The 24,628-nt window shown below is 37.6% G+C and overlaps 3 protein-coding genes across 4 annotated transcripts in view; all 3 read right to left on the reverse strand.

Moving 5' to 3' along the window:
* Positions 1–446: 446 nt before the first annotated feature.
* On the reverse strand, positions 447–2,126 carry LOC125660170 (uncharacterized). The gene is made up of 3 exons (XM_056148198.1): positions 1,793–2,126; positions 1,420–1,605; positions 447–1,096 (listed from the first exon to the last, which is right to left on the reverse strand). The coding sequence occupies exons 1-3, from the start codon at positions 2,124–2,126 to the stop codon at positions 447–449; spliced, it is 1,170 nt and encodes a 389-aa protein (XP_056004173.1).
* An 86-nt stretch (positions 2,127–2,212) lies between these two features.
* LOC125663528 (craniofacial development protein 2-like) lies at positions 2,213–2,998 on the reverse strand. The gene has a single exon (XM_048895781.2). The coding sequence runs from the start codon at positions 2,996–2,998 to the stop codon at positions 2,213–2,215; it is 786 nt and encodes a 261-aa protein (XP_048751738.2).
* An 8,106-nt stretch (positions 2,999–11,104) lies between these two features.
* Positions 11,105–24,628, reverse strand: part of LOC125658793 (fibronectin type 3 and ankyrin repeat domains protein 1-like) — a 28,895-nt gene continuing 15,371 nt past the window's right edge. The window contains exons 5-11 of one of the 2 annotated variants that reach the window (XM_048890212.2): positions 21,843–21,917; positions 21,710–21,733; positions 20,891–20,956; positions 18,507–18,721; positions 16,762–16,934; positions 15,735–15,779; positions 11,105–15,402 (exon numbers count right to left, since the gene is read on the reverse strand). In XM_048890212.2, coding sequence (XP_048746169.2) covers positions 15,331–15,402; positions 15,735–15,779; positions 16,762–16,934; positions 18,507–18,721; positions 20,891–20,956; positions 21,710–21,733; positions 21,843–21,917 — 670 coding nt within the window. In that variant the 3' untranslated portion in view covers positions 11,105–15,330. The remainder of the gene's footprint in view (positions 15,403–15,734; positions 15,780–16,761; positions 16,935–18,506; positions 18,722–20,890; positions 20,957–21,709; positions 21,734–21,842; positions 21,918–24,628) is intronic. The other variant, XM_048890213.2, reaches the window with a different exon arrangement.

A 24,628-nucleotide genomic window follows, 5' to 3' on the forward strand; every position in this document is an offset into this window, starting at 1 on the left:
TACATTGCTTTGCCATAACAAGTTACAGATCAAGTTCGAATTTCATCTTTGTCCGTTGATTTTCCATTAAGTTATGGCCCCTTGACGTAGAAAAATAGCATGAATTGTTAGTTTACATCCAAGTTTCTTATCTCTGTAGATAAGAATTAAGAATACTACACTCATTAAAACTTCTATCATAGTATTAAATACAACAATATAGCTAAATTATTCATGATCATCTACACATCACAGTTTATTGATTTGGTTAAAGACCTAAACCTAATTATAAATTTGTCTTTTTTCTTGATCTAGTCTCTACTCGAATAGTAGTTGATTTCCAACCATTCCTATCCTGGTTCCCCAATTTTCCCTTTTACCATAACCTACATTATGAACTTTGAATATTGTTGTGGTACGGTAATTTTTGCAACCGGTAGTGGACTATGTATTGCCATGCAATACTCTCAGAATGCTTGTTTCATATTAAAGACATTATTGATTGCCCCACTGGATCTAGCAACGTGCCCAAACCAGCGTAGCCTCTTCTCCCGCAGGATAGCGTCGAGGTCATCGATCCCAAGTCGTGCCAGTAGCTCACTTGATCTGACACTAGCCATGTCTTCTGGCTCTACCCTGCAAATCTGTCTGACCATGGCTCTGTCATTTTGTCCTAGGCGAAGGTCTGGTTTTGGCAAGGGCCACGTCTCGCTTGCATACAGCATCGTGATTTGCACATATGTGCTGTACAACCTGCCACGGGTCTTATAGGAAAGATGACGGGAAGAGAGGATAGGCATCAGTTCCCTGAATTTATTCCAGGCCGTCTTCACACGAGTGATCGTTGAGAGCACACATCCTCCAGCCGCAGACAGCATGTCACCTAAGTAGCAGAAGGAAGCTACTACCTCTAGCTTGTCTGTTCCAACTTGAACTTCCTTCTGTGGCCTCCCATCTATTGGTCGAGCAGTTCCCAGGCATTTAGGGCAGCGGTAATTGGGATCCTCTTTCAAGTGCTTAAGGCTGCTGCACTTCTTATGCACCCAGTGCTTACATCCCTTGCAGTGTATACTGTTGCTGCCTACACCGGTATGGCACATGGGAATTCGCCCGAGCTCTGCAGAAGATCCAAGCCTGTGCCACAGATCATGATCTTGGTTTTCTTGGCATTGACTCTGCGTCCCTTCCTCTCCATTGCCTTCTTCCAGGTCAACAGTCTACTGGCACATTCTTCCAAGGAATTTGAAATGATGACAAGGTCATCGGCATAAAGGTCCTCCCAGGGCACTCCTGCTCGAAACTCATGTGACAGGGCCTCAAGGACGATGATAAAGAGCAGTGGGCTAAGCAGGGATCCCTGATGTACACCGACCTTCACCTCAAACTCATCGCTGAGACCATCACCAATCCGTACGTGACTCCGCGCATTCTCTTACATACTCTGCACCAGTTTCACAATCCATTCCTCGACACCAAGTTTTCTCAGCGCCCACCAAATCACTTGTCGCGGTACTCTGTCAAAAGCTTTCTCTAGATCCACGAAGGCCATGTAGAGTCTCTCATTTACTGCCAGGTACTTCTCATGCAGCTGACGGACAACAAATATTGCATCTGTTGTGCCTCTGCCTGGAACGAACCCAAACTGGGATTCGTCACTTGTCTTATGAGTCTGTCTACAATTCTCTCAATGACCTTCATGGCTTGCTCAGTCAGCTTCAATCCTCTGTAGTTCCCGCGGTCGAGGGCATCACCCTTCCCCTTATACATCAAACGATGAAGCTCTGCTCCCAATCAGTTGGTACCCTGCCATTACGGATGATAGCCATTGCGAGGTCATGGAGCATGATAGCACTTGAGTCGCCTGCCGCTCTCATCATCTCAACCACTACCCCTGATGGTCCAGGAGCTTTGCCGGTCTTCATCTCGGCGATGGCCTTCTTTACCATTTCGATGGTGATTGGGATGGGTGGACCTTCAAGTGGTGGTTTGTCTGACAAGTGACCTGGGTCCCACTCAAACTCAACATTGAGGAGCCTCTTGTAGTGCTCAAACCATGCCTGCTGTTTAGCCTCTTCACTCATGGACATCTCCCCTGCATCATTCCTTACTGGCTTGTCTCCAACAACATCTGTATTAACCCTTCTCATCTGGTTGGCAATTAGAAAGACTAACGAGGAATTGGGTTCAATGTTATTGTAGACTGTTTTGTCTGCTTCTTCCCGTACATGGTGCACTATGTGCCTTGCAGAACGCTTGGCCACCAAGTAGTCCTCTTTTGTTCCCTTGCCAGCCTTCCAAGCCTTGAATGCTTGTCTTTTTGCCACAATTGCCCCTTCAACCTCATCGCACCACCACCAGGTTTCACGTCGCCATTGATGTGGCCATGTTGTGCCACACACCTCAGTTGTCTTCGGTAGACCTGTTTTGAACTTGCCCAGACTTCTTCAGTTATGGAGTTGGCATCACTTTCAGAAGCAAGCATGTGTTCACTGAAGACTTCTTGGAAGCGGCTGCATGTTTCAGGGTCCTTCAGTTTCCACACTTTCAGATGAGGTGAGAACTTTCGTTTTGTCTTCGATGGCATGGCTGAACGAATGTCGCATACCAGGAGCTGATGCTGCAAAGCAACCTCTTCCCCAGGCAACACCTCATCTGTCACATGCCTGTGCATTGTCTTCCTGAACAAGATGAAATCAATATGTGTTGCTGTATTTCCGGACTTGTAAGTGATGAGGTGACTGTCCCATTTCCTGAAGCAAGTGTTGCCTAGAAGAAAGTTGTGCGCTAAAGCATACTCCTGGATCCTCTCTCCCTCAGTATCAGGATCTAGTCTGCCATAACCCAGACCTCCATGCACTTCTCTAAAACCTGTACCAGTACTGCCAACATGACCATTCCAATCACCACAAGGGATCAGGAGCTCTGATGCTTGAATCGTAGCAGTTATCGCATTAAGCTGATCATAGAAAAAGTCCTTGTCTACATCACTGAGCCCCCTCTGTGGGGCGTACACAGACATGAAGGTGAGCACACTTTGTCCTATAATCCGCTTCAAAAGAATGATCCGGTCTGAAACTCTCTGTACATCGAATACCTTCTCTATTAAATCATCTGCTACTAACACTCCTACTCCAGCCGTGCCTTTGTTGTTACCTGACCAAAACAGTTTTTACCTGGTGTCTTTGCCTTTGATGATGCAGCAGTTTCCTCCCCGATATCTGGTTTCCTGTACACAACAGACATCTCCACCACCTCACATACTCTTCCTCTCAGGGTGTTCACGTTGAGTGTGCCAACCCAAAACCTCATAAGGTGCTTGCGGGATGTCGACCCTGCCCCCCGCACCTGAGAGGGGGCCAAGCCGGAGGCGCCACCGACAGAACTCTGACGTCTGCCAGCATCGCCTGTACTACTCTTCACTTGTTGATCTGCCATAAGTTAGTTTTGCGACGGTAGTTTTTCTGGGATCGCTCGTCTTGCCTAGCTTGTCATCCCAAACTCAAACATTGACGTAGTCTGAGGTGCAAAAGCACGCCGTTCCCGCACTCGGGCAGTGTGTCTTACTGTTGTCCTAAGGAAGGATCCTCCACCAAGCCACAAATAGCTACAGCACCAGATCATCGGTTTGTTGATGACTGCTGTGTACTCTACCACCCAGGCTATGGCAGAAACATCTCCCTTGGGTGGGAGGCAGTTTTGACTTGTGCCCGGGAAACTATTTACCCATTGATGGGGACTGGATTGGTGAAACACTGGGACGTGTCCACAGTTGTGGGCCCAGCATGTTGCACCTCTGGGGCTCCAGTCTACTCCGAGATCCCTAACCAATTAGGCTGGAGCCGCAAGGTGTCCAGTTACCATGGTGTACCACGGGGAGGTTTGGCTAGATTCTTGCCTGTGGAGAGGCTGTATAGCAGCAGGAGAGACTTACTCACTCGGCTCTCTTTTCATCAATACGAATTAGCTGGCATCTGATCTGAAAGTGCAAAGGATTGAAGCAGGACTACCGTACTCTACACTAAACTACAGCACTAGACACATCACACAGGCCTGTGTATTAAACACCATACCACACCATACTGTTGTGGTCAAATAATTTTTGCCTCTGGTAGGAGACTATGTATTGCATAGCAATACTCTCAGAATGCTTGTTTATTTTTTTTTTAAAATATAGACCAGATTTAAATGCTAAAATATCATATGGTTGATCCATTTGTTACGTTAAATGGAACAGCCAATGCTAATCCTTTGACCTGGATGATGGTCCATATTTGGAAATGATTACACAGACAGATGGTACTAAAAAACTGGATTGAACTAGTTTGCAACAAACAATCATTCATTGTCTGTGATGAAAGCAATGTCAATTTCAAAAGAAATAAAAGAGAAAAGATTCAGTGAATGTAGATATAAATGATTAAAATTTTGCCTTAGGGTCCTCTATACACTAATCAGAAATAAACTTTGTGGACATAGAAAATTATCATCATTGTATGCCCCACTACTGGCTTGAATAGTTAGCTACAGATCTGTAGCTCTCTGGGAAAATACTGGGACTGTCTCAATATTTCCCTGAGAGTCATAGATCTGCAGCTAGAAAAAGAGTAATGTTAATTCAAATAAGAAATTGATATGACTTCAGTTTGTATCTGAATTTTATTATCTCTATCTCTCTGTATATATAAATATATTAATGTGCACATCAATTCTTTTAAAGAGACTAACAATTCAATTAAAGAGATCATTAATTCAATTGTCGATATGTTGAATTGAAGATATCTCTATATAGTTGCTCTCTCTAAAAGAATTAATACAAGCTAGGACTGAAACGATACGGCCCTTCACGATACGATACATATTGCAATACTTATGGCACAATTCAATATGATACAATTTACAGAAGAAACCAAAAATAACATCAAAGAAAAAATTAATTACCAAAAAATCAAAATCTTAATTTTAAATGCAAAATGTTTCCAAACTGCCAGACGGTAAGACACAAGTTGGCTCTGCAGTTTAAGCTAATAAAGTTCATTATTATTTTCGTCAACCTCAAGGCAAACAACATTCTGCACTTTTTTGTCCCTCTTTCAGGTAAAAATAAGTACATGTACAGGCTGAGCCTGATGTATTTCACTGAACCAGTTTGTAATAAACATATCTAACCGAAAATCGAGGCAATGAATCAAACATTGAGTATTGAACAGTATCGATATTTCAGTGAATCATTTCAGCCCTAATGCAAACATCAGTTGAATTAATGATATCATTAATTCAATTGAGGAGAGCAATAATTCTGTAAGCATTCAATGAATTGATGCACATATTAATTGAATTATTGCTATCTTCAGCAAAATTATAGTGTGCATAAATTCATCTGAAGAGAACAACAATTCAATTAAAGCGCACATCAATTCAGCAGAATAATTAATGCTATCAATAATTCAATTCATGCATGCAATACATGTAATTCAGAATTGAAGATATCATTAATTGCTTGAAGAGATCTTTAAACGAATTGTTGTGCACATCAAATGAATTGATATCTTCAAATAATTAAAGAAAGTTGTAAATTTGGTGCTCCATACATGATGATTTCACAAAATGTACCCATCCGTTTCTATACATTCTTGTGCAAAACTTACCCTCATGGCAGCCCTACCCTTACCCTGGAAGTCAAGGTATTAACAAACTGGAATATAAACTATATGAGGATGCCTACATATTAATTTGACAAATTGCAGACTTGGGTCATGTTTCCTTCAAGGGTGAGATAATAAAAAAAAATGCAAAATAGAATGGGGTCATTTAAAAATCTTTCTCTCAAGAACCATTGGGCCAGAAATGTTGAAATTTACATGAAAGTTTCCTGACATGGTGTAGATTCAAGTTTATCTAAAGTATGGCATACAGGAATTGACACTGTCAGCAGGTGGATCTACAGGAACTGATGCTGTTAGGAGGTGGATTTACAGGAATTGACACTGTGAAGAAGTGGATCTACAGGAATCGACACTGTCAGGAGGTGGATCTACAGGAACTTATTCTGTCAGGAGGTGGATCTACAGGAATTTGACAGTCAGGAGGTGGATTTAGAGGAATTGACACTGTCAGGAGGTGGATCTACAGGAATTGACACTGTCAAGAGGTGGATCTACAGGAATTGATACTGTTAGGAGGTGGATCTACAGGAATTGACCCTGTTAGGAGGTGGATTTACAGGAATTGACACTGTCAGGAGGTGGATTTACAGGAATTGACACTGTCAGGAGGTGGATCTACAGGAATTGATACTGTCAGGAGGTGGATCTACAGGAATTGATACTGTTAGGAGGTGGATCTACAGGAATTGACCCTGTTAGGAGGTGGATCTACAGGAATTGACCTTGTTAGGAGGTGGATTTACAGGAATTGACACTGTCAGGAGGTGGATTTAGAGAAATTGACACTGTCAAGAGGTGGATCTACAGGAATTGATACTGTTAGGAGGTGGATCTACAGGAATTGACACTGTCAAGAGGTGGATCTACAGGAATTGATACTGTTAGGAGGTGGATCTACAGGAATTGATACTGTCAGGAGGTGGATTTACAGGAATTGACACTGTCAGGAGGTGGATTTAGAGGAATCAACACTGTCAGGAGGTGGATCTACAGGAATTGACACTGTCAGGAGGTGGATTTACAGGAATTGACACTGTCAGGAGGTGGATCTACAGGAATTGACACTGTCAGGAGGTGGATTTACAGGAATTGACACTGTCAGGAGGTGGATCTACAGGAATTGATACTGTCAAGAGGTGGATCTACAGGAACTGATGCTGTCAGGAGGTGGATCTACAGGAATTGACCCTGTCAGGAGGTGGATCTACAGGAATTGACACTGTCAGGAGGTGGATTTAGAGGAATCAACACTGTCAGGAGGTGGATCTACAGGAATTGACACTGTCAGGAGGTGGATTTACAGGAATTGACACTGTCAGGAGGTGGATCTACAGGAATTGACACTGTCAGGAGGTGGATTTACAGGAATTGACACTGTCAGGAGGTGGATCTACAGGAATTGATACTGTCAAGAGGTGGATCTACAGGAACTGATGCTGTCAGGAGGTGGATCTACAGGAATTGACCCTGTCAGGAGGTGGATCTACAGGAATTGACACTGTCAGGAGGTGGATTTAGAGGAATCAACACTGTCAGGAGGTGGATCTACAGGAACTGATGCTGTCAGGAGGTGGATCTAAAGGAACTTATTCTGTCAGGAGGTGGATTTACAGGAATTGACACTGTCAGGAGGTGGATTTACAGGAATTGACACTGTCAGGAGGTGGATCTACAGGAATTGACACTGTCAGGAGGTGGATTTACAGGAATTGACACTGTCAGGAGGTGGATCTACAGGAATTGATACTGTCAAGAGGTGGATCTACAGGAACTGATGCTGTCAGGAGGTGGATCTACAGGAATTGACCCTGTCAGGAGGTGGATCTACAGGAATTGATACTGTCAAGAGGTGGATCTATAGGAATTGATGCTGTCAGGAGGTGGATCTACAGGAACTGATGCTGTCAGGAGGTGGATCTACAGGAACTTATTCTGTCAGGAGGTGGATCTAAAGGAATCAACACTGTCAAGAAGTAGATCTTTAGGAAGTAGCACTGCTGGGAAGCAATGCATTCCATTTGTCAACCACAGGACTGTTTTGAATCAAATTTGGTGAATATGATTGCCAGTGGCCTGATAGCTCAGTTGGTAGAACACCTGATTAGAGATTCAGGGGGTCTGAGTTCAAATCCTGGTCTGGTCCATTGCATTTTTTCCTTTTCTTGTTACAACTGGAACTGACAGGTGAAAATGCCTGCCAGGGAATAAAGATCCTGAGTAGATGTCTTCAAGTGTGAAGTCATTTAAGGAAGGAGGAATGTAGCGGTCAGCCGGGTTCGATCATTGGTGGCCAGTTAGCTCAGTTGGCAGAGCACCTGACTAGAGATTCAGGGGGCCTGGGTTCCAATCCCGGTCTGGTCTGTTGCATTTTCTCCCTTTTTTTATACAACCATGAAAAATAAAACCTTAAGTCCATCAAAATATAAATCATACTAAGAAGATACGACAGAAGATACACTTCTGGTTTACTAAATTCAATGATGATGGGTAGGTTTGTCTTCATTTTATCTCCAAATGTAACAGGATGAGGGCAGCCAGTTTATTTAGATGAAAGATAAAAAAAACTTCACAAAAATATTTTAACTTTGGATAGCCCATAGTCTGTCGTAAAGTTATGATGATTTTTTAAACATAAGAAGTTTATTAAGATGGTTTTTATCATATGAAATCTGGAACTTTAAAAAGTTTAGTATAACTCAAGCCATGTTTATAATTGGGGCAAATTTATAGTCCTGTGGTTCACAACAATGGAGAGGGCGTTCTAAGTTTTAAGAACTTGTGCTCAATCCATTTGTAATAACATCCAGACAATAAAAAAATGTTCAAATCAAAACAATGGTAACTTTTTCTACCTATTCTTGTAAATTATGTATATGCCAGAGAATATTCAAAATATTTTGACAACCTGTAAGCTAAATTTCATCTTTAGTTACAATTAATTTTTCCCTTATAAGTACTAAATATTATTATAATATAATGGACTTTTTGGGCCCTATGAAACTTATCTTTAGTAAACTAATCTTATTTCATCTCCTGAAAAAATTCACATAATTTACAATATTTAACAATAATTTGTAATATTTAACAATAATTTATAATATTTAACAATAATTTGTAGTATGTGACATCAAGAGTGACATAACTTAATTTTACTCAAATTTACCTCAAAATATTTGATGATTTTGTGAGCATTAGCTTTGGATAAACCCCAAAAGATAAATATCATTAAGTTTGTCAAATCTGTTTTCTGAACAAAAAACTGAATGAAAGTAAGCTTTTTATGACAGATTGCCTAAAATGGTGTGAAATTATCGTCTTTGTAATGTCATAATTCCGAATATGGGTTTTGGTCAAATAAAGAATAAAACTGCATAACTTCAAGTTTTATGCACAAAGTACACTCAATTCATACTTTTAACAAGAGTACCGCAAACGGTACAATATACGCCCGTCGGACAGTGAAATTCAACCTGGAAGCATATTGTGCACTCTGAATTGATACAACATACATTCTGAATAGAGCAGTCTTAATAAAGTGGGTCATGGTGCACCAATCCGTCTGACATATGAACTGATTATGTATTTCTCTGAGAGTGAGATTGTGACAAATCTATCTATGATGATAAAAAGTCTAGGAAACCATTTGATCTACTTTTAGCCCTAAAGTAGGTCATGGTGCACCAATTAATTTGAAATGTGAACTGATTATGTATTTTTCTGAGAGGGAGGTTGTGACTAAATTTCAGAGCAATACCTATGACCATACCAAAAAAATCTGGAAAACTGTTTGACCTACTTCTACCCCTAACGTACTGTAGGTTATAGTGTGCCAATCCAGTCAAAATGCAAACTGAACTTGTCTTCCTCCAAGACAAAGCTTGTAGCTAAATTTCAGAGTAATATCTGTATCCATAATTTTAAAAAAGCCAGGAAAACTGTTTGACCTATTTTTAGCCCTAAAGTAGGTCAAGGATGGACCAATCCAGCTGAAATGCAAACTTAACTTGTATTCCTCCAAGACAAACCCTGTGACTAAATTTCAGAGCAATATCTGTATTCATAGTTTTAAAAAGCCAGGAAAACTGTTTGACCTACATTAAATCCAAAAATAGGTCAAGGATGGGCCAATCCAGCTAAAATGCAAACTGAACTTGTATTCCTCCAAGAGGAAGCCTGTGACTAAATTTCAGGGCAATATCTCTATCCATAATTTTAAAAGTTCGGGAAAACTGTTTGACCTACTTTTAGCCCTAAAGTAGGTCAAGGATAGACCAATCTAGCTGAAATGCAAACTTAACTTGTCTTCCTCCAAGAGAAAGCCTGTGACTAAATTTCAGAGCAATATCTGTATTCATAGTTTAAAAAAGCCAGAAAAACTGTTTGACCTACTTTAAATCCAAAAATAGGTCAAGGATGGGCCAATCCAGCTGAAATGCAAACTTGTCTTCCTCCAAGACAAAGCTTGTGACTAAATTTCAGAGCAATATCTGTATGCATAATTTTAGAAAAGCCAGGAAAACTGTTTGACCTACTTATAGCCCTAAAGAAGGTCAAGGATGGACCAATCCAGCTGAAATGTAAACTCACACTTACAATTCTTGAGGGAGAAACTGTGACCAAATTTCAAAGTTGTACATGCATCCGTTATGGAAAAAGTCTGGAAAATATGACATCAGACCGACAGCCAGCCAGACGTACGGACAGCGCCATAACATATAAGTCATCACGTCTGACGGGCGTATAAAAAGCATGACTGTCAACATCGAGGACCATAAGCCCTAACTGGTTCTTTGTTTTTATGCCTAACTATATACCACTGTTGTCACTATAACAATGGTTATAACATTTCTGTACATAAAAGTCTAGCTAGAAATGTCGACTGATTTTTGTCCTTTCAACTTGCATGCTGGTGTAGTAGTTCGAGCTATACGAATCGTGGATATCCGCCTGGGTAGCTCAGTAGTTAGAGCACCTGACTATTAATGCAAGGGTCCCAGGTTTTATTCCCGGTGTAGCCACAAATTTTCTCCTCTCTCGTATGTTACATTTGGTGCTGTTGACCACCCCTGGACATGCAGGTGAAAGTCCTGCCAGGGGCAAAAAAATCTGGGTTGCGTCTTCGAGGATGAAGACAATTTAAGGAGGGAGGAATGTAGCAGTCAGATGGGTTCCATCGCCGGTGGCCATGCAGATAGCTCAGTTGGTAGAGCACTTGACTAGAGATTCGGGGGGGGGGGGGGGGGTTCGAATCCCGGTCTGGTCCCTTGCATTTTCTCCCTTCCTGTTACACTGGTTCAAATTTACAAAATAAATTTGAATGACATCTGTCGTTATGAGAAAGAACACATTTAAAAAAATGGTTAGTGGAATTTAAGAGACAATACATTTTGATAAAGGGGTGGGAGAGATAATGAGTGAGATTTGATAATACATTATATGTAGTAAGTTGTAAAGAACAGAAATAGTGTGTCAAATTTATTTATTAAACATTTCACATATAAAATAAAGATCATTTTCTGCAAATATCTCTAATAACAAAAATAAATGACAAGAGAACACTACAAGATTTGGAATGGCAGCTGCTCTGTAGATTCCAAGTTCTGTGGACAATGTACGAAATTCGCTACAACTTTAGCTGGAGCAGCAGGGCTGATTACTTTGAAAATTAGACAGACCTGCTAAAACCCAGCAAACCTGCGTGTATTGAATATTTTTAAAAAAATTATATTAAAAAAGGACCTGGAGTTCACAATGGGTGAAGTTAATCTGGATAAACGTAACCTAAAGTTAACTCTGGTTACTGAAGATTCCTAAATGAGGACTTGATTATCACGTAATTTCGCAAAAAGCAACACTCACTAAATAAAATTGTTTACTTTTATTTTTATATTTTTGAAATACGAGTTAAAACTCTTGATTAATAGAACATTCACGAATTTATGATCATGCGATTTGACGTCCATGAGATATTTTGCAATATTAAGTACTCGCGTAGAATAAGGAATCTAAAATATACTTCAGCATTGTAACAACCTAATAAAATTATACATTTAAAAAAAAAAAAGTTAAAGTTGAAATAAAATTCCAAGAACTTTGTTATATCTAAAAAATGTAAAAGATATGCTATAAAGTTACAGGTGCTGCTTAACTCACTTTAGTGTTCCACTGCGTTTGGTCTAGGTTAACTTAACCCACTACTCATTCCAAACAGGTTAACTTAACCCACTACTCATTCCAAACAGGTAAACTTAACCCACTACTCATTCCAAACAGGTAAACTTAACCCACTACTCATTCCAAACAGGTTAACTTAATTAAACCCACTACTTGCTCAAAACAGATCAGCTTATCTCTATACAGAAATTAAATGAACTATTGTAGAGTGAATATACACATGTATGTGATTTCACCTCTACCACCCGAGTTAATTCAGAACCACAGTAAACCAACCAAAATCAATCTTAATGTTTTCATGTTTAGCTTACTTAATACAAAAATTATCAGAATTTTTTAGGACCTTCAATTTGGTTGTAATTCCTATCTTAATTGTAACATGAGTACCACAAATGGTACAACATACACCCATTGAACCTGGAAGCACATTGTGCACTCTGAATTGATATCATACACATTCCGAATAGAAAAGCCTTAAAGTAGGTCGAGGTGCACCAGTCCATCTGACATGTGAACTGATTTCTCTGAGAGCGAGGTTGTGACAAGATGTCAGTGCAACATCTGTATACACGATGAAAAAAAGTATCAAAAACTATTTGACCTTCTTTTAGCCCTAAAGTAGGTCATGGTGCACCAATCCAGATGAAATGCAAATCGAACTTATATTACTTTGAAAGGAAGCTCAAGACTAAATTGCTGGGCAAAATCTGTATTCATAACGAAAACAAGGTTTTTCTACCAAGTATTACTATGTCCTTGACCTTTGATGTTGAGAAACAATAGGCATACGGCGTATGTGTACCAAATTTGATGGTCCTAGCCCCAATGGTTCAATCTGTATCTTGCCTACAAGGTTTTCTTACTTAGTGATACTACCACCTTGACCTATGACCTTAAAGAACAAAAGGCGTCCTCCACTTGGCATGAGGAGTAGTGTACCAAGTTTGATGGTCCTGGTCCCAATAGTTTGGTCTGTATTCTGCCTACAAGGTTTTTCGATCAACTGATACTACAACTTTGATCTTTGATCTTGAAAAACAATAGACATCTTCCTCTCATCATGGTGATTAAATATACCAAGTTGTAAGATCCTATAGCTTACGGTTCATTTTGTATACAGACGTACAGACAGACAACACAATACATGTACCATAATATGTTCCGTCTTTGACGGGTGTATAAAAACAAGTAAATTCTAAAATGACCAGCTTAGATGAAATCAAATAAAAAAGTCAAAATGCCCGCACCAGATTCAATGTGTCCGGTGTGTACAGGTAGAACTGGAATTTCGTACACTGCAGTGGAACAATCTCTTGTATAAAGCACTTTTTATAAACAGGTGCTTGACATTGCTTAAAAAATAATCACATAATATTATTGAAGATCACTTACCTACACTAAATACTGTGCAGTATTGAGAGTAAATACTATGCAGTATTGAGTGTAGGTGAGTAATTTTCAATATATGTGATTTTTTTGTTTTAAATGTCAAGCGCCTATGTTTGTATACATCACAATCTCAAAGAAGGCATCTGCATTAATAAAAAGATTAAACACAGTCTAACATTCACAAGAAACTGCATGGTTTAACACATAATATTCTTATAGTAACATTCATATATGTTCTCAGATTCTATTGGCACTAAGAGATCTACGACTTTGGAATGTCTTCATCATACAGTAACTACATAAGGATGTGCCACATTTTCTATAAATATACATTTTAAAAATACCAATATGAGATATTGCAGACATAACAGAAATGTACTTTACAAGTTGTCAGGTAAAATATTTTATCAAGAATACATCAGTGTGGACGGATAATAAAACAACATTACAGAAAAACATTCAATGATTTTTGTCTTCCATAAATAAAAGATTACACTTGACAATATGCACAGGATGATATGACACATTTTAACATTTTTGTCAGATGAATGAATTGCAATCATTAAAACCTTAACAGTGATACTTAATAGAGAACAAATTACGAATTCTAACATCTACATGTATATTGCATCATCTGTAGCATGTATCTTGCATATCTATATCTTATGTCAGAATAGTAATAAATAATGAAAAAAAGTTCAAACTTTCTGTATAAATCATATGTGTTGTGATGGCCTAGGATACAAGTAACATCATCATGAAAAAAAAAAACACTTTGGTACAAACATTCTAAAGGATGTAACAATGTTAAATGTTTATTAAAGCATTTTTGTAACATGCTAGGTGAATGTCTATGTTTTGATTGACATTAAAAAAAAAGTCAATTTGGGTCTGGATCTGTCAAATGCAGGTCTGGATCAGGGTAACTTGAATCTTGACCTGTGTGTTATGAACCTATGCCTGTGTAATGTCAAATGCAGGTCTGGATTGTTGTAAATTTGAATTCCGGTCTGTGAGCATGTATTATTAACCTAGACTTGTATAATTTGAGTCTGGATCTGTGAGAGTTGGAACTGGATCTATGGGATTTAGATCTGGATCTGTGTGATGTAGATCTGGATTCATGCTCTAGCATAACATTGCTTAACAAAACTCCTGACTCCATATCAAGTGCTATCAAATTCTCTTCAGAATAGGAGGGACATTTCTTCAATATCTGTGCAATCACTGTGTGTAAGTCTACAGTTGGGGCATTAGCTGTGAAAGTGATGGTAACCATTTTTTCTTTCAAAATCTCTCTATGGCATAGGAATGTATATCAATAACTAATAAAAACAAATATTTGGTACAAATACGAGAGAAGCCTAATAAAACTATGTTAGATAACCACTTTTAGTGTACAGAAATATATAAATCTTGCAAGACAATAATTATTTAATCACCAAAATTTCACATTCATATGCCTGCTTTGAGGTTAAAAAGTGTTTAAAGAATAAAATACTGGTGTTTACTGAAATATATCATATAAAGCAATTTTCGTTGAATTAAATTTTTGATGACAAAATGACAGCAAAATGCCCCTTTAATATTCAATCTTAAACACTGTGCACAATTTCAATGAAAAGTATTTTTACAGTTTACTCTGCTTATGTGTCCTCTCTACTCTGGGAAGAAAAATCACCGTGTTACACTATAAAAAGATTCAGAACATACACCCCCCACCCTTCCTCCCCAAAGCTGTCTCAACTGGAAATGACACAACCCAGATAAAATTACATAATCCAGACAGCAGCTGGATGGAAACAGCATATCATTATATGATATGACAATTAAGGACGGACTTACAGAAACCAACAACAAAACCAATGATTTACTTTCCACTAAAGATCATGCATTAACTTCCATGCTATGATAATTACCTAGCTATACTTTATAAACATTGTAAAGTAAAACTCCTATATCTGAACGAGTGCTTGTGGATCCACATCTACTTATTCTAATGCTATAAACACAAACATTTTATTTCGCATTCCTTGACTGGATTTCGTTCTTGGTGTTGTGTTCATTTAAATGATGCATCGTGCAGAGTGTTATATTAGGCTGGTGTCCATCAGGTTGCCTGCCTTTATGCCAGAATGGCTCCTTTCATTTTAATGCCCTTACTCTGTACATAATCTTCAATTGTTCGTGCAATTTTCTACAAAAGAGATAAACAACAAATCAAATATTGATTTCCGGTAAAAAAAAACTGCTAACAAATTGCCTCTTCTGTGTGAACAATGCTAATGACAAAACATTCTTTAGAACTCTTTCAATAATATCCAGGATGAGAATTATACCACCATGGACTGGGGATTTTGTTTGCAAATAAATCCAGGATAATAGACAGCACATGACAAATTGACAAAGCAAATTGATTGAAAACAGGTTACATGAAATCATTAATGAAAAAAACCAATTCGATCTGTTACCTTGAAATGAATTGCTGTTATAAGATGATAAAGTGATTTGTGGATTTTATCAACATACCCTTCTCTCCATGGAATGAGCCATTTCATAAGCAGTTTTCCCATACTACAAAAACAAACAGTTAAAAGAAACCATCAGAGCATCTATCATTTGGAGCCTTACAACACACAGATTTTGGTCATACAGGGATTGCTTCAACATTTCTTGATAATGTTTGCTTGGAGTTGGTGGGTAAAGAGGTTTTTTAAACACACCAACAAATATAGTATGGCATGTATCTCCTAATGAACATTTTTATAATCAATTCAATTTTGACCTTAAACTTCAAAATACTGTATTCAACTACTAGATGAAGTCCATGTTTTCCCCTGCAAAACCTGAAACCCTCAAGGTTCTATTGGCTTTACCCTCTGGCCCCTCACCAGATCTTCACTCTCGAACCAAAAGCTGGTTCTCAGCCCCCCCCCCCCCCCAGCTTGCCTTCCCTCTGAGATGCGGCCCTGGGTATAACCCTGTGCTGGAAATATTATCTCTGACGTTATCTTCAGTAACTTACTCCAAATGTGAAAATTTTTACTGTCTGAAGTATTGTTGTAAAGAAATATTTCTTCTCATTATATCAATAGCCACCCCCTCATAAAAAAGGAAAAAGAAATTATCACAACCTTATTTTTCTTCTATCTTAAACTGGATGTGCAAATTTCATGGGAGATCAATTTCATGTCTTTTTAACTCAGAGACACTACATAATTGCTACACAATTACAATTTTTAAAATTAATTATTGAGTTATACACGTATTTAAGAAATTCATAAACACTTTAATAATACAAAACATGTGTCCATACAGAGATGAAAACATGAAAGATAATCATTATTGTTGTCACGACTTATCACAAGTATTTTGATCCGTTGCTATGGAATAAAGACATGGGTTTTATATTACACCATATGACAGAGACCGACAATTTCACATAACTTAAAGGATATACCATATTTGATACAAGTTAGCTGACAAAAATCCCAATACACAATAAAACTTAACCTAGCCATTTTGTGACAGAGATAAACAATAAAACATGATTTACCAGGTTTTTGACAGTAATATCAGCATTCCGTTGGAGCAATAATTCCACTAAGTCTTGATGCCCATTGATAATGGCCACCATCAGGGCAGTCTTGCCATCCTTATCCTGAACATTCATTTCAGCTCCAGCCAACAGCAGGGTCAAGGCCACGCTCCGGTTACCACTAAGTGATGCTACAAAAGGTTTCAGCATTGAAGTCATGAATATACATGTACCACTAGTCCACACAAAATGATAGGCAAAACTACAGGGGATAAAATCCCTTATCTGGATGTCTCTAAGCTTAATGCAAATATTACATACACCGTCAATTTTGAAAATGTTAATTAATGTTAGGCAGATTTGGTTGTATAAAGGGTTGTTTTTTAAATATCCAGAGTTGTTTTCAAGATAGTCTCACTCTGTGAAGTTTGCCCTATCTCTTATTTGATTCTAAATAAAAATACTAAGTGTATTCAAATTGTAATCAGGGATTATTCATGTAAGATAATACCTTTTTAAAAATATTATGAATTTTTATCAATTTAATTTATGCAAAACATAAGAGGATTAGGCAGCATACATATATACATATATATATTTCTTCACTTAGGACAGTTATGTTCATTTAAGAGTTCATTGCTATTTCTGTGCTTTATATATAAAATATTTCGAATGCAATGTGTATCATGTATGATCCTCTTAAATGTACGTTAAATAACTGTATCCCATTTCCATTCTCAATGACTGTGTAGCGTGTGACAGCGTGGCGAGAATTTCATCATCATCAAAAGCAAGTCTTTTTTAATTGCCTAGATGGTCGAGTGGTCTAGCACGCTGGCTACATGCTGCTAGGAGATTTGGTTCCGCAGGTCGTGAGTTCAACCCCGGGTAGGGGCGGAATTGGGTATCCAAATAAAGTGAAATTTTCTGTGCTTTATATCAAATATTTCTTCACTTACGGCAGTAAATATGTTCATTTAAGAGTTCATTGCTATTTCTGTGCTTTATATATACTTTAAGTTAACACCCCCAAATTGTTAGCCGTCTATCAATCAAACATATAATAATAGATCTCAGATGGAGTGACATCTGTAGAGACTGTGGTCTGGAGGGACCCCAGAGAGGTGTTTTAATAACAATAATGACCAGTACCTACTGGCATTCTTTAGATCTTGAGGAAGCCCTGTGTTCTAGAGTTTTGATAGCATTTACCTGTCCACAATTGCTATTTTCTCGGAATTCAATCGTTTTTAAAAAGACCCCTGAACAACACAATTTTAACATAATTGTAATTTTGCCCCTCTATATGCATGTATTATAAATTACACAATCAGAAATCAAACAATAATTTGCACATTAATTTCTAAAACTTGTAACTTATTGAAATAATTTATATTATCAATTTATGATAGTTCTATATTTATAAAAGAAATTATTCATTGAGCCAATGACTGAGAGTAAAGGAGAGAAAGAGGGGGTGGTGTAGACTGTATGTCATCTAGCCATAGCGATACAACCATTATACAAACACTATGACCACAGAAACACTGCAGACAGCCCTGCGACCCTTCCTGTGTACATGAAAAGTATACACAGCACCTGGATCTCTTGGCCAGGTAAATAACAATGACCACAGATGAGCTCCGCCCAAATCCAGTGATCCGTGAAGAAACTATATGGTATTTTATTTGGGTCTTTAAGTACTTTTGTATCACAAGAAATCTACACAACAGAACAAATACCACCCCAGCTACCACACCCACCACATCGTATAAGTGGAGTCCATCCATGAGAGTGGTCCCTCATGTTAGCATCAGCCCCGTCCTTAATTATCCACTCTAGGAGTCTGATGTTCCCTCCATCCACTGCCCAGTGTATAGGGGTGGATCCGCCTCGGTCAAAGTCATCATACTTAGCGCCCTGATCTCTCAACAGCTTAACTGCTTCAAACTGACCAGCATAACACGCCAGCATTAACCTGTCCAAATTAAAAGATGATTTTTCTGCTCAAAATATTAATCAATTTCTGCACACAAAGTTCTATGACAGAAAATTCTTTATCACACTCACAAATTCACAATTTAATACATCACTAAATCTTGAATTCAGGAATTAAAAGGACATTTCAAAAGATGAAAATGTGCATTTAGTCAACAAGCTTTAGCGATGTTTCCTTGGCTAAATCTAACTTCAGGACTACTTTTAAAGGTTTTGAGGTTGGCAGTCATATGTCATGGACAACAAGATTACATTCAAGGTCCAAAAGATCAAATCCCAGTCAACAACTGTGACACACACAACAGATACAGTTAACAACTGAGTGAGATATACTACACAGTCAGTCAATAACTGTGATAAATACTACAGTCAGTCAATAACTGTGTGCCATATACTACTACTGTCAGTCAATAACTGTGTGTCATATACTACAGTCAGTCAATAACTGTGTGACATATACTACAGTCAGTCAATAACTGTGTGACATATACTACAGTCAATCAATAACTGTGTGACATATACTACAGTCAGTCAATAACTGTGATAAATACTACAGTCAGTCAATAACTGATAAATACTACAGTCAGTCAATAACTGTGTGCCATATACTACTACAGTCAGTCATTAACTGATAAATACTACAGTCAGTCAATAACTGTGATAAATACTACAGTCAGTCAATAACTGTGATAAATACTACAGTCAGTCATTAACTGATAAATACTACAGTCAGTCAATAACTGATAAATACTACAGTCAGTCAATAACTGTGTGACAAATACTACAGTCAGTCAATAACTGTGTGACATATACTACACAGTCAGTCAATAACTGTGTGACATATACTACACAGTCAGTCAATAACTGTGATAAATACTACAGTCAGTCATTAACTGATAAATACTACAGTTAGTCAATAATTGTGTGACCAATACTACAGTCAGTCATTAAGTGATAAATACTACAGTTAGTCAATAACTGTGTGACCAATACTACAGTCAGTCAATAACTGTGACAAATACTACAGTCAGTCAATAACTGTGATAAATACTACAGTCAGTCAATAACTGATAAATACTACAGTCAGTCAATAACTGTGACAAATACTACAGTCAGTCAACAACTGTGTGACATATACTACAGTCAGTCAATAACTGTGTGACAAATACTACAGTCAGTCAATAACTGTGTGACATATACTACACAGACAGTAAATAACTGAGTGAGATCTACTACAGTCAGTCAATAACTGTGTGACATATACTACAGTCAGTCAATAACTGTGTGACATATACTACAGTCAGCCAATAACTGTGTGACATCTACTACACAGTCAGTCAATAACTGTTTGACATATACTACAGTCAGTCAATAACTGTGTGACATATACTACACAGTCAGTCAATAACTGAGTGAGATATACAACACAGTCAGTCAACAACTGTGTGACATCTACTACACAGTCAGTCAATAACTGTGTGACATCTACTACACAGTCAGTCAATAACTGTGTGACATATACTACACAGACAGTCAATAACTGTGTGACATATACTACACAGATAGTCAATAACTGTGTGACATATACTACACAGTCAGTCAACAACAGTGTGACATATACTACACAGTCAGTCAATAACTGTGTGACATATATTATAGTCAGTCAATAACTGTGAGACATATACTATAGTCAGTCAATAACTGTGTGACATCTACTACACAGACAGTCAATAACTGTGTGGTATATACTACAATCAGTCAATAACTGTGTGTCATATACTACAGACAGTCAATAACTGTGACTTATACAACACATACTTGTTTTTGTACACAGTTCTACTGGTATTTTTATGAGGTTAATTCCATGTGAACATTTACCATTTTTGTTTGTAAATTGTTATTAGTTTTTGTAATGAATTAACAATCTTGTGCACTTACCACAGATGAAGGAGCGTAAAATTTTGTATGTAGTGTCTATATCTACACTAATGTTGCGATAGAAATAACTAAAAATCAGAAAGTTTGATATGCTTTCATGGTTCAGACTTGTCATTACAGAATTGTTTTTTCTTTTGGCATGACAACTATAAACCAAACCAATTAATCAATCTAAACTGACATCTTTTTAACTTTTGACTACCGTACTTACGCAGTTTTGCCAGAATCATTTTGCGCATTGACGTCTGCACCATGCCTGATCAAAATCTCCATTATACTGAAAATACATTTTTTAAATAAATCATCTTTATACTAAAATTCTTTCCACTATTACCCAAACTTCCTCTCCGAGATATGAATATGTATCGCATTTTGCAGTAGAGTTTACAAAGACAAAAAGCAAACATCTTTTTGCATTATGAACATCATTTTGTCATTTCAACACCTGAATCCACTAATCTATAATGTATATAATTACACACAATCTACTCCACATAACCAAAAAGCTGCATTGCAGTGCATTAATGCAAGATGCCCTTTACCAAAGAATGATATATTTGTACCAGGCATTTTTTTTCGAAAGAAAATATCTAATAGGACAAAACAACAACTATCAGTAGCTGCCAAAGATGTATCTTAAGCATGTCAAACAATTCAGTATATGCCAGGTTCAAGAATGGATCAATTTTTCCAATGAGTGGAGCGCGGGGTCCATCCCTGGCAATTTTTTATGCTACAGGTCTATAATTCAGGAGTTTACAACTTAAACTGTGGAATAAAAATATGTATTTTTTACCAATCTCTCTGTGTGTGGGAGGGGGTTCCAGACCCCTCATCCACTCTCTGGATCCACACATGTGGCTTAATATCACAGAGGATAATTACATTTTAATACTGCTCCTCTTGTTTTAATAAAACCATATACTGAGCAAAATATACATGGCAAAACCCTTTCATCACCTATTCAAAGCAATTTTTACATGGCATTGTGCTATTCACCATTTAAAAAAAAATCTTCCATCACATTTACCTCTCTTCAGAATCGGCATTTTTCCTGTGATATAATTACAACAGTATTAGAAGTACCACGTTATAAACCTAATAAAGCAATCATCTCTAGAGGTAGCTTAACTCCATGTAAACATGTCAATAGCATGACCTACTCTGTGTATCCTTTCTGCGAGGCCTGCATCAGTCCAGTGAAACCATACTTATCAGGGACATCAATCGGCACATCTCTGATGTAAAAATAAATATAATATTAAATCAATACAAAAGTAAAGACAAGCAAATTCAGAGAATTCATCATTTCCTATATTCATTTGATTTAATTGTGCAAAACAAGAATATTAGTCATTGAACTTGAGTGACCTTTGTCAGAAACAATTTGCACAATGAGACATGAACTCAGACGGACGGACAGACATGACAGCAGCTATATGCTCCCCAGAAATTTTTCAGGGAGCATAAAAATTGGGAAACATTTTGCGAAGACTGTTCAAGTGAAGTTTCATTGCTAAATCCTGATATTAGAGATTTCATTCACGTACAATTTGCTACCTCAAGTGAGTTGGTGACCTTGATATTTGGATTTGGCCATCCTTTTATGATAAAGACGCGGTACCCTTCATGTGAAATTTGATTGCTGAATCTCAAATAGTATTAGAGATATCCACAAATGATTTCTTTCCATATGAACTAGTGACCTTAACCTTTTGACCTAGAAAAGGGGTCATCATTAAATTATGGAGACTTCATGTAAAGTTTCATATTGCTCAAGTCAAAGAGCATTTGAGACATCATTTGGTAACCAATGTGTTACAGACAGACAGACAGACCCACATTACAGGGGACAAAAATCTATATCATCGAGTACTTGTACACTACAAGGATTCCTTATAAAATATTTGAGAAATTTGCATATTTGAGTATCTGAAAATCTCTCATTATGACAGTAATTAAGAAAGTTCCCATTAATACAAGCTATAATATAGCACTAAAATGAACATTATTCAGCAATTTGGGTGTTTTACGGCCACGGTATATAAAACCAAGATTCCCTACATTGAGAAGATTACCCAGATTGGGTTCAATAAATGTACTTGGTCATATATGAGGAAAACTGTTTAATGGCCATTTCTTTCTTAAGCAAGTTAATTAAGGCTCCATCAGTCATGTATTATATTAATACACATTAAACTATCAAACTTTTCAATGAGTTCCAATAACCATATTAAGTCTTTCAAGTGATAAGTAATATTGTTAGCCTGAGTATGTATTAATAAGATGTACTGTGAGCAATGCTCACTAAGAATACCCCCCGCTTACCCCAATCTCCCAAAGGGTGTTGTTAATATTTATAAATTACCTCTTTCCTGAGTGTAAAAATATGGTATGCCTTTGTAGAAGAAAATGGAAGATATAGTCCGAACACAAATCCATGGCATAAACCTATCATTTTGACCTTGAGATCAAAGATCAAGGTCATGAATGTACATGACATATAGTCTCATGGTGATACACCCATGTCTTAAGGTATGACTATATCAAAACCCTATAATCAATTTTGACCTTGAGGTCAAAGTTCAAGGTCATATAGAGGTCATGAAGGTACTCGACACATCGTCTCATGGTGATGCACTCATGTGTCAAATATGATATGCCTATGTCAAAGAACAAAGTCATGGCCCTGACACGAATCCATTGTAAAAACCTTTAATTTTGACCTTGAGGTCAAGGTCATATGGAGGTCATGAAGGTACATGACACATTGTCTCATGGTGATACACTCATGTGTCAAATATGGTATGCCTATGTCAAACAAAGAAGTTATGGCCTGGACACGAATCCATTGTAAAAAACCTTTAATTTTGACCTTGGGGTCAAGGTCATATAGAGATCATGAAGGTACTCGACACATTGTCTCATGGTGGTCTACCTGTGTGCCAAATATGGTATGCCTAAGTCAAAGAACAAAGAAGTTATGGCCTGGACACGAATCTGCACAGACAGACAGACGGATGGACGGACGGACAGAGTGATTCCTATATACCCACCAGATGTCTTGTCATTTGATAAATGGAAATGAAACAATTACCATCCTGTTGAATTGAACATGGGGTTTGGATGATAAAAATGTCCCACTTCAAAGCATGTATATACTGCTCACTGCACTTAATACACCCCCCAAAAAAAAGAAAATTATTTTTCTGAGCTCTCAGGAATTATCCGTTATCCATACAACATTTTATTACCAAATTGTTGGTTTTATGTCTAGTCTAGACTATTTCATGGCTTTGTTTTCTTTCTTCCTTTGCCATATTCTACCCTGCCACTCCTCTTGTTTATTACATGTACTTATCCATCATATCTTTTTTGTACCTGACTCACCCTTATATAGATGCATATATGTTTGAATGAATATTTCATTAAAGCCCTATCATGCACATAGCACTCAATACCTGAATTAACTTTTCACTTCTGAGTGTAATTTTCTGTTTTATTACACTGCACGGTTAAAGAACCATTTTGATTATTAACAGCTCACACCTTCCTCGATCTTCTTTCTCAGACATTGATTTTCCTCAGTCCGGAATTAATTTTATTGACATTAAATCAATTATTGATAGCCATACCTCCAGAGCAGTAAGAAAAATCCTGCTGAGTGTGAAAATATTCACACGAGTGAAACTAGCTGCAACTACTCAGGGTAGCGGCAAGCTCAGGTAAACCTTACATATAATGACTGGCTTTGCAAGAAACGTGGACCAGTTTACATTGGTATAGAGATCAACCTATCTGTGTAAATACAAGCATACAATTTTATAAAGCTTTGAGGAGCTATTAACAGGGTTAACCATAATTTGACAAGAAAAACCCACTATTACATTGATCTAGTTTTGAATTCATAAAATAAAGAACCTTGATATCTGCATAAAATAGTTTAATA

The sequence above is a fragment of the Ostrea edulis genome, chromosome 9 (assembly GCF_947568905.1).
Source record: "Ostrea edulis chromosome 9, xbOstEdul1.1, whole genome shotgun sequence".
Classification (NCBI taxonomy): Eukaryota; Metazoa; Mollusca; class Bivalvia; order Ostreida; family Ostreidae; genus Ostrea; species Ostrea edulis.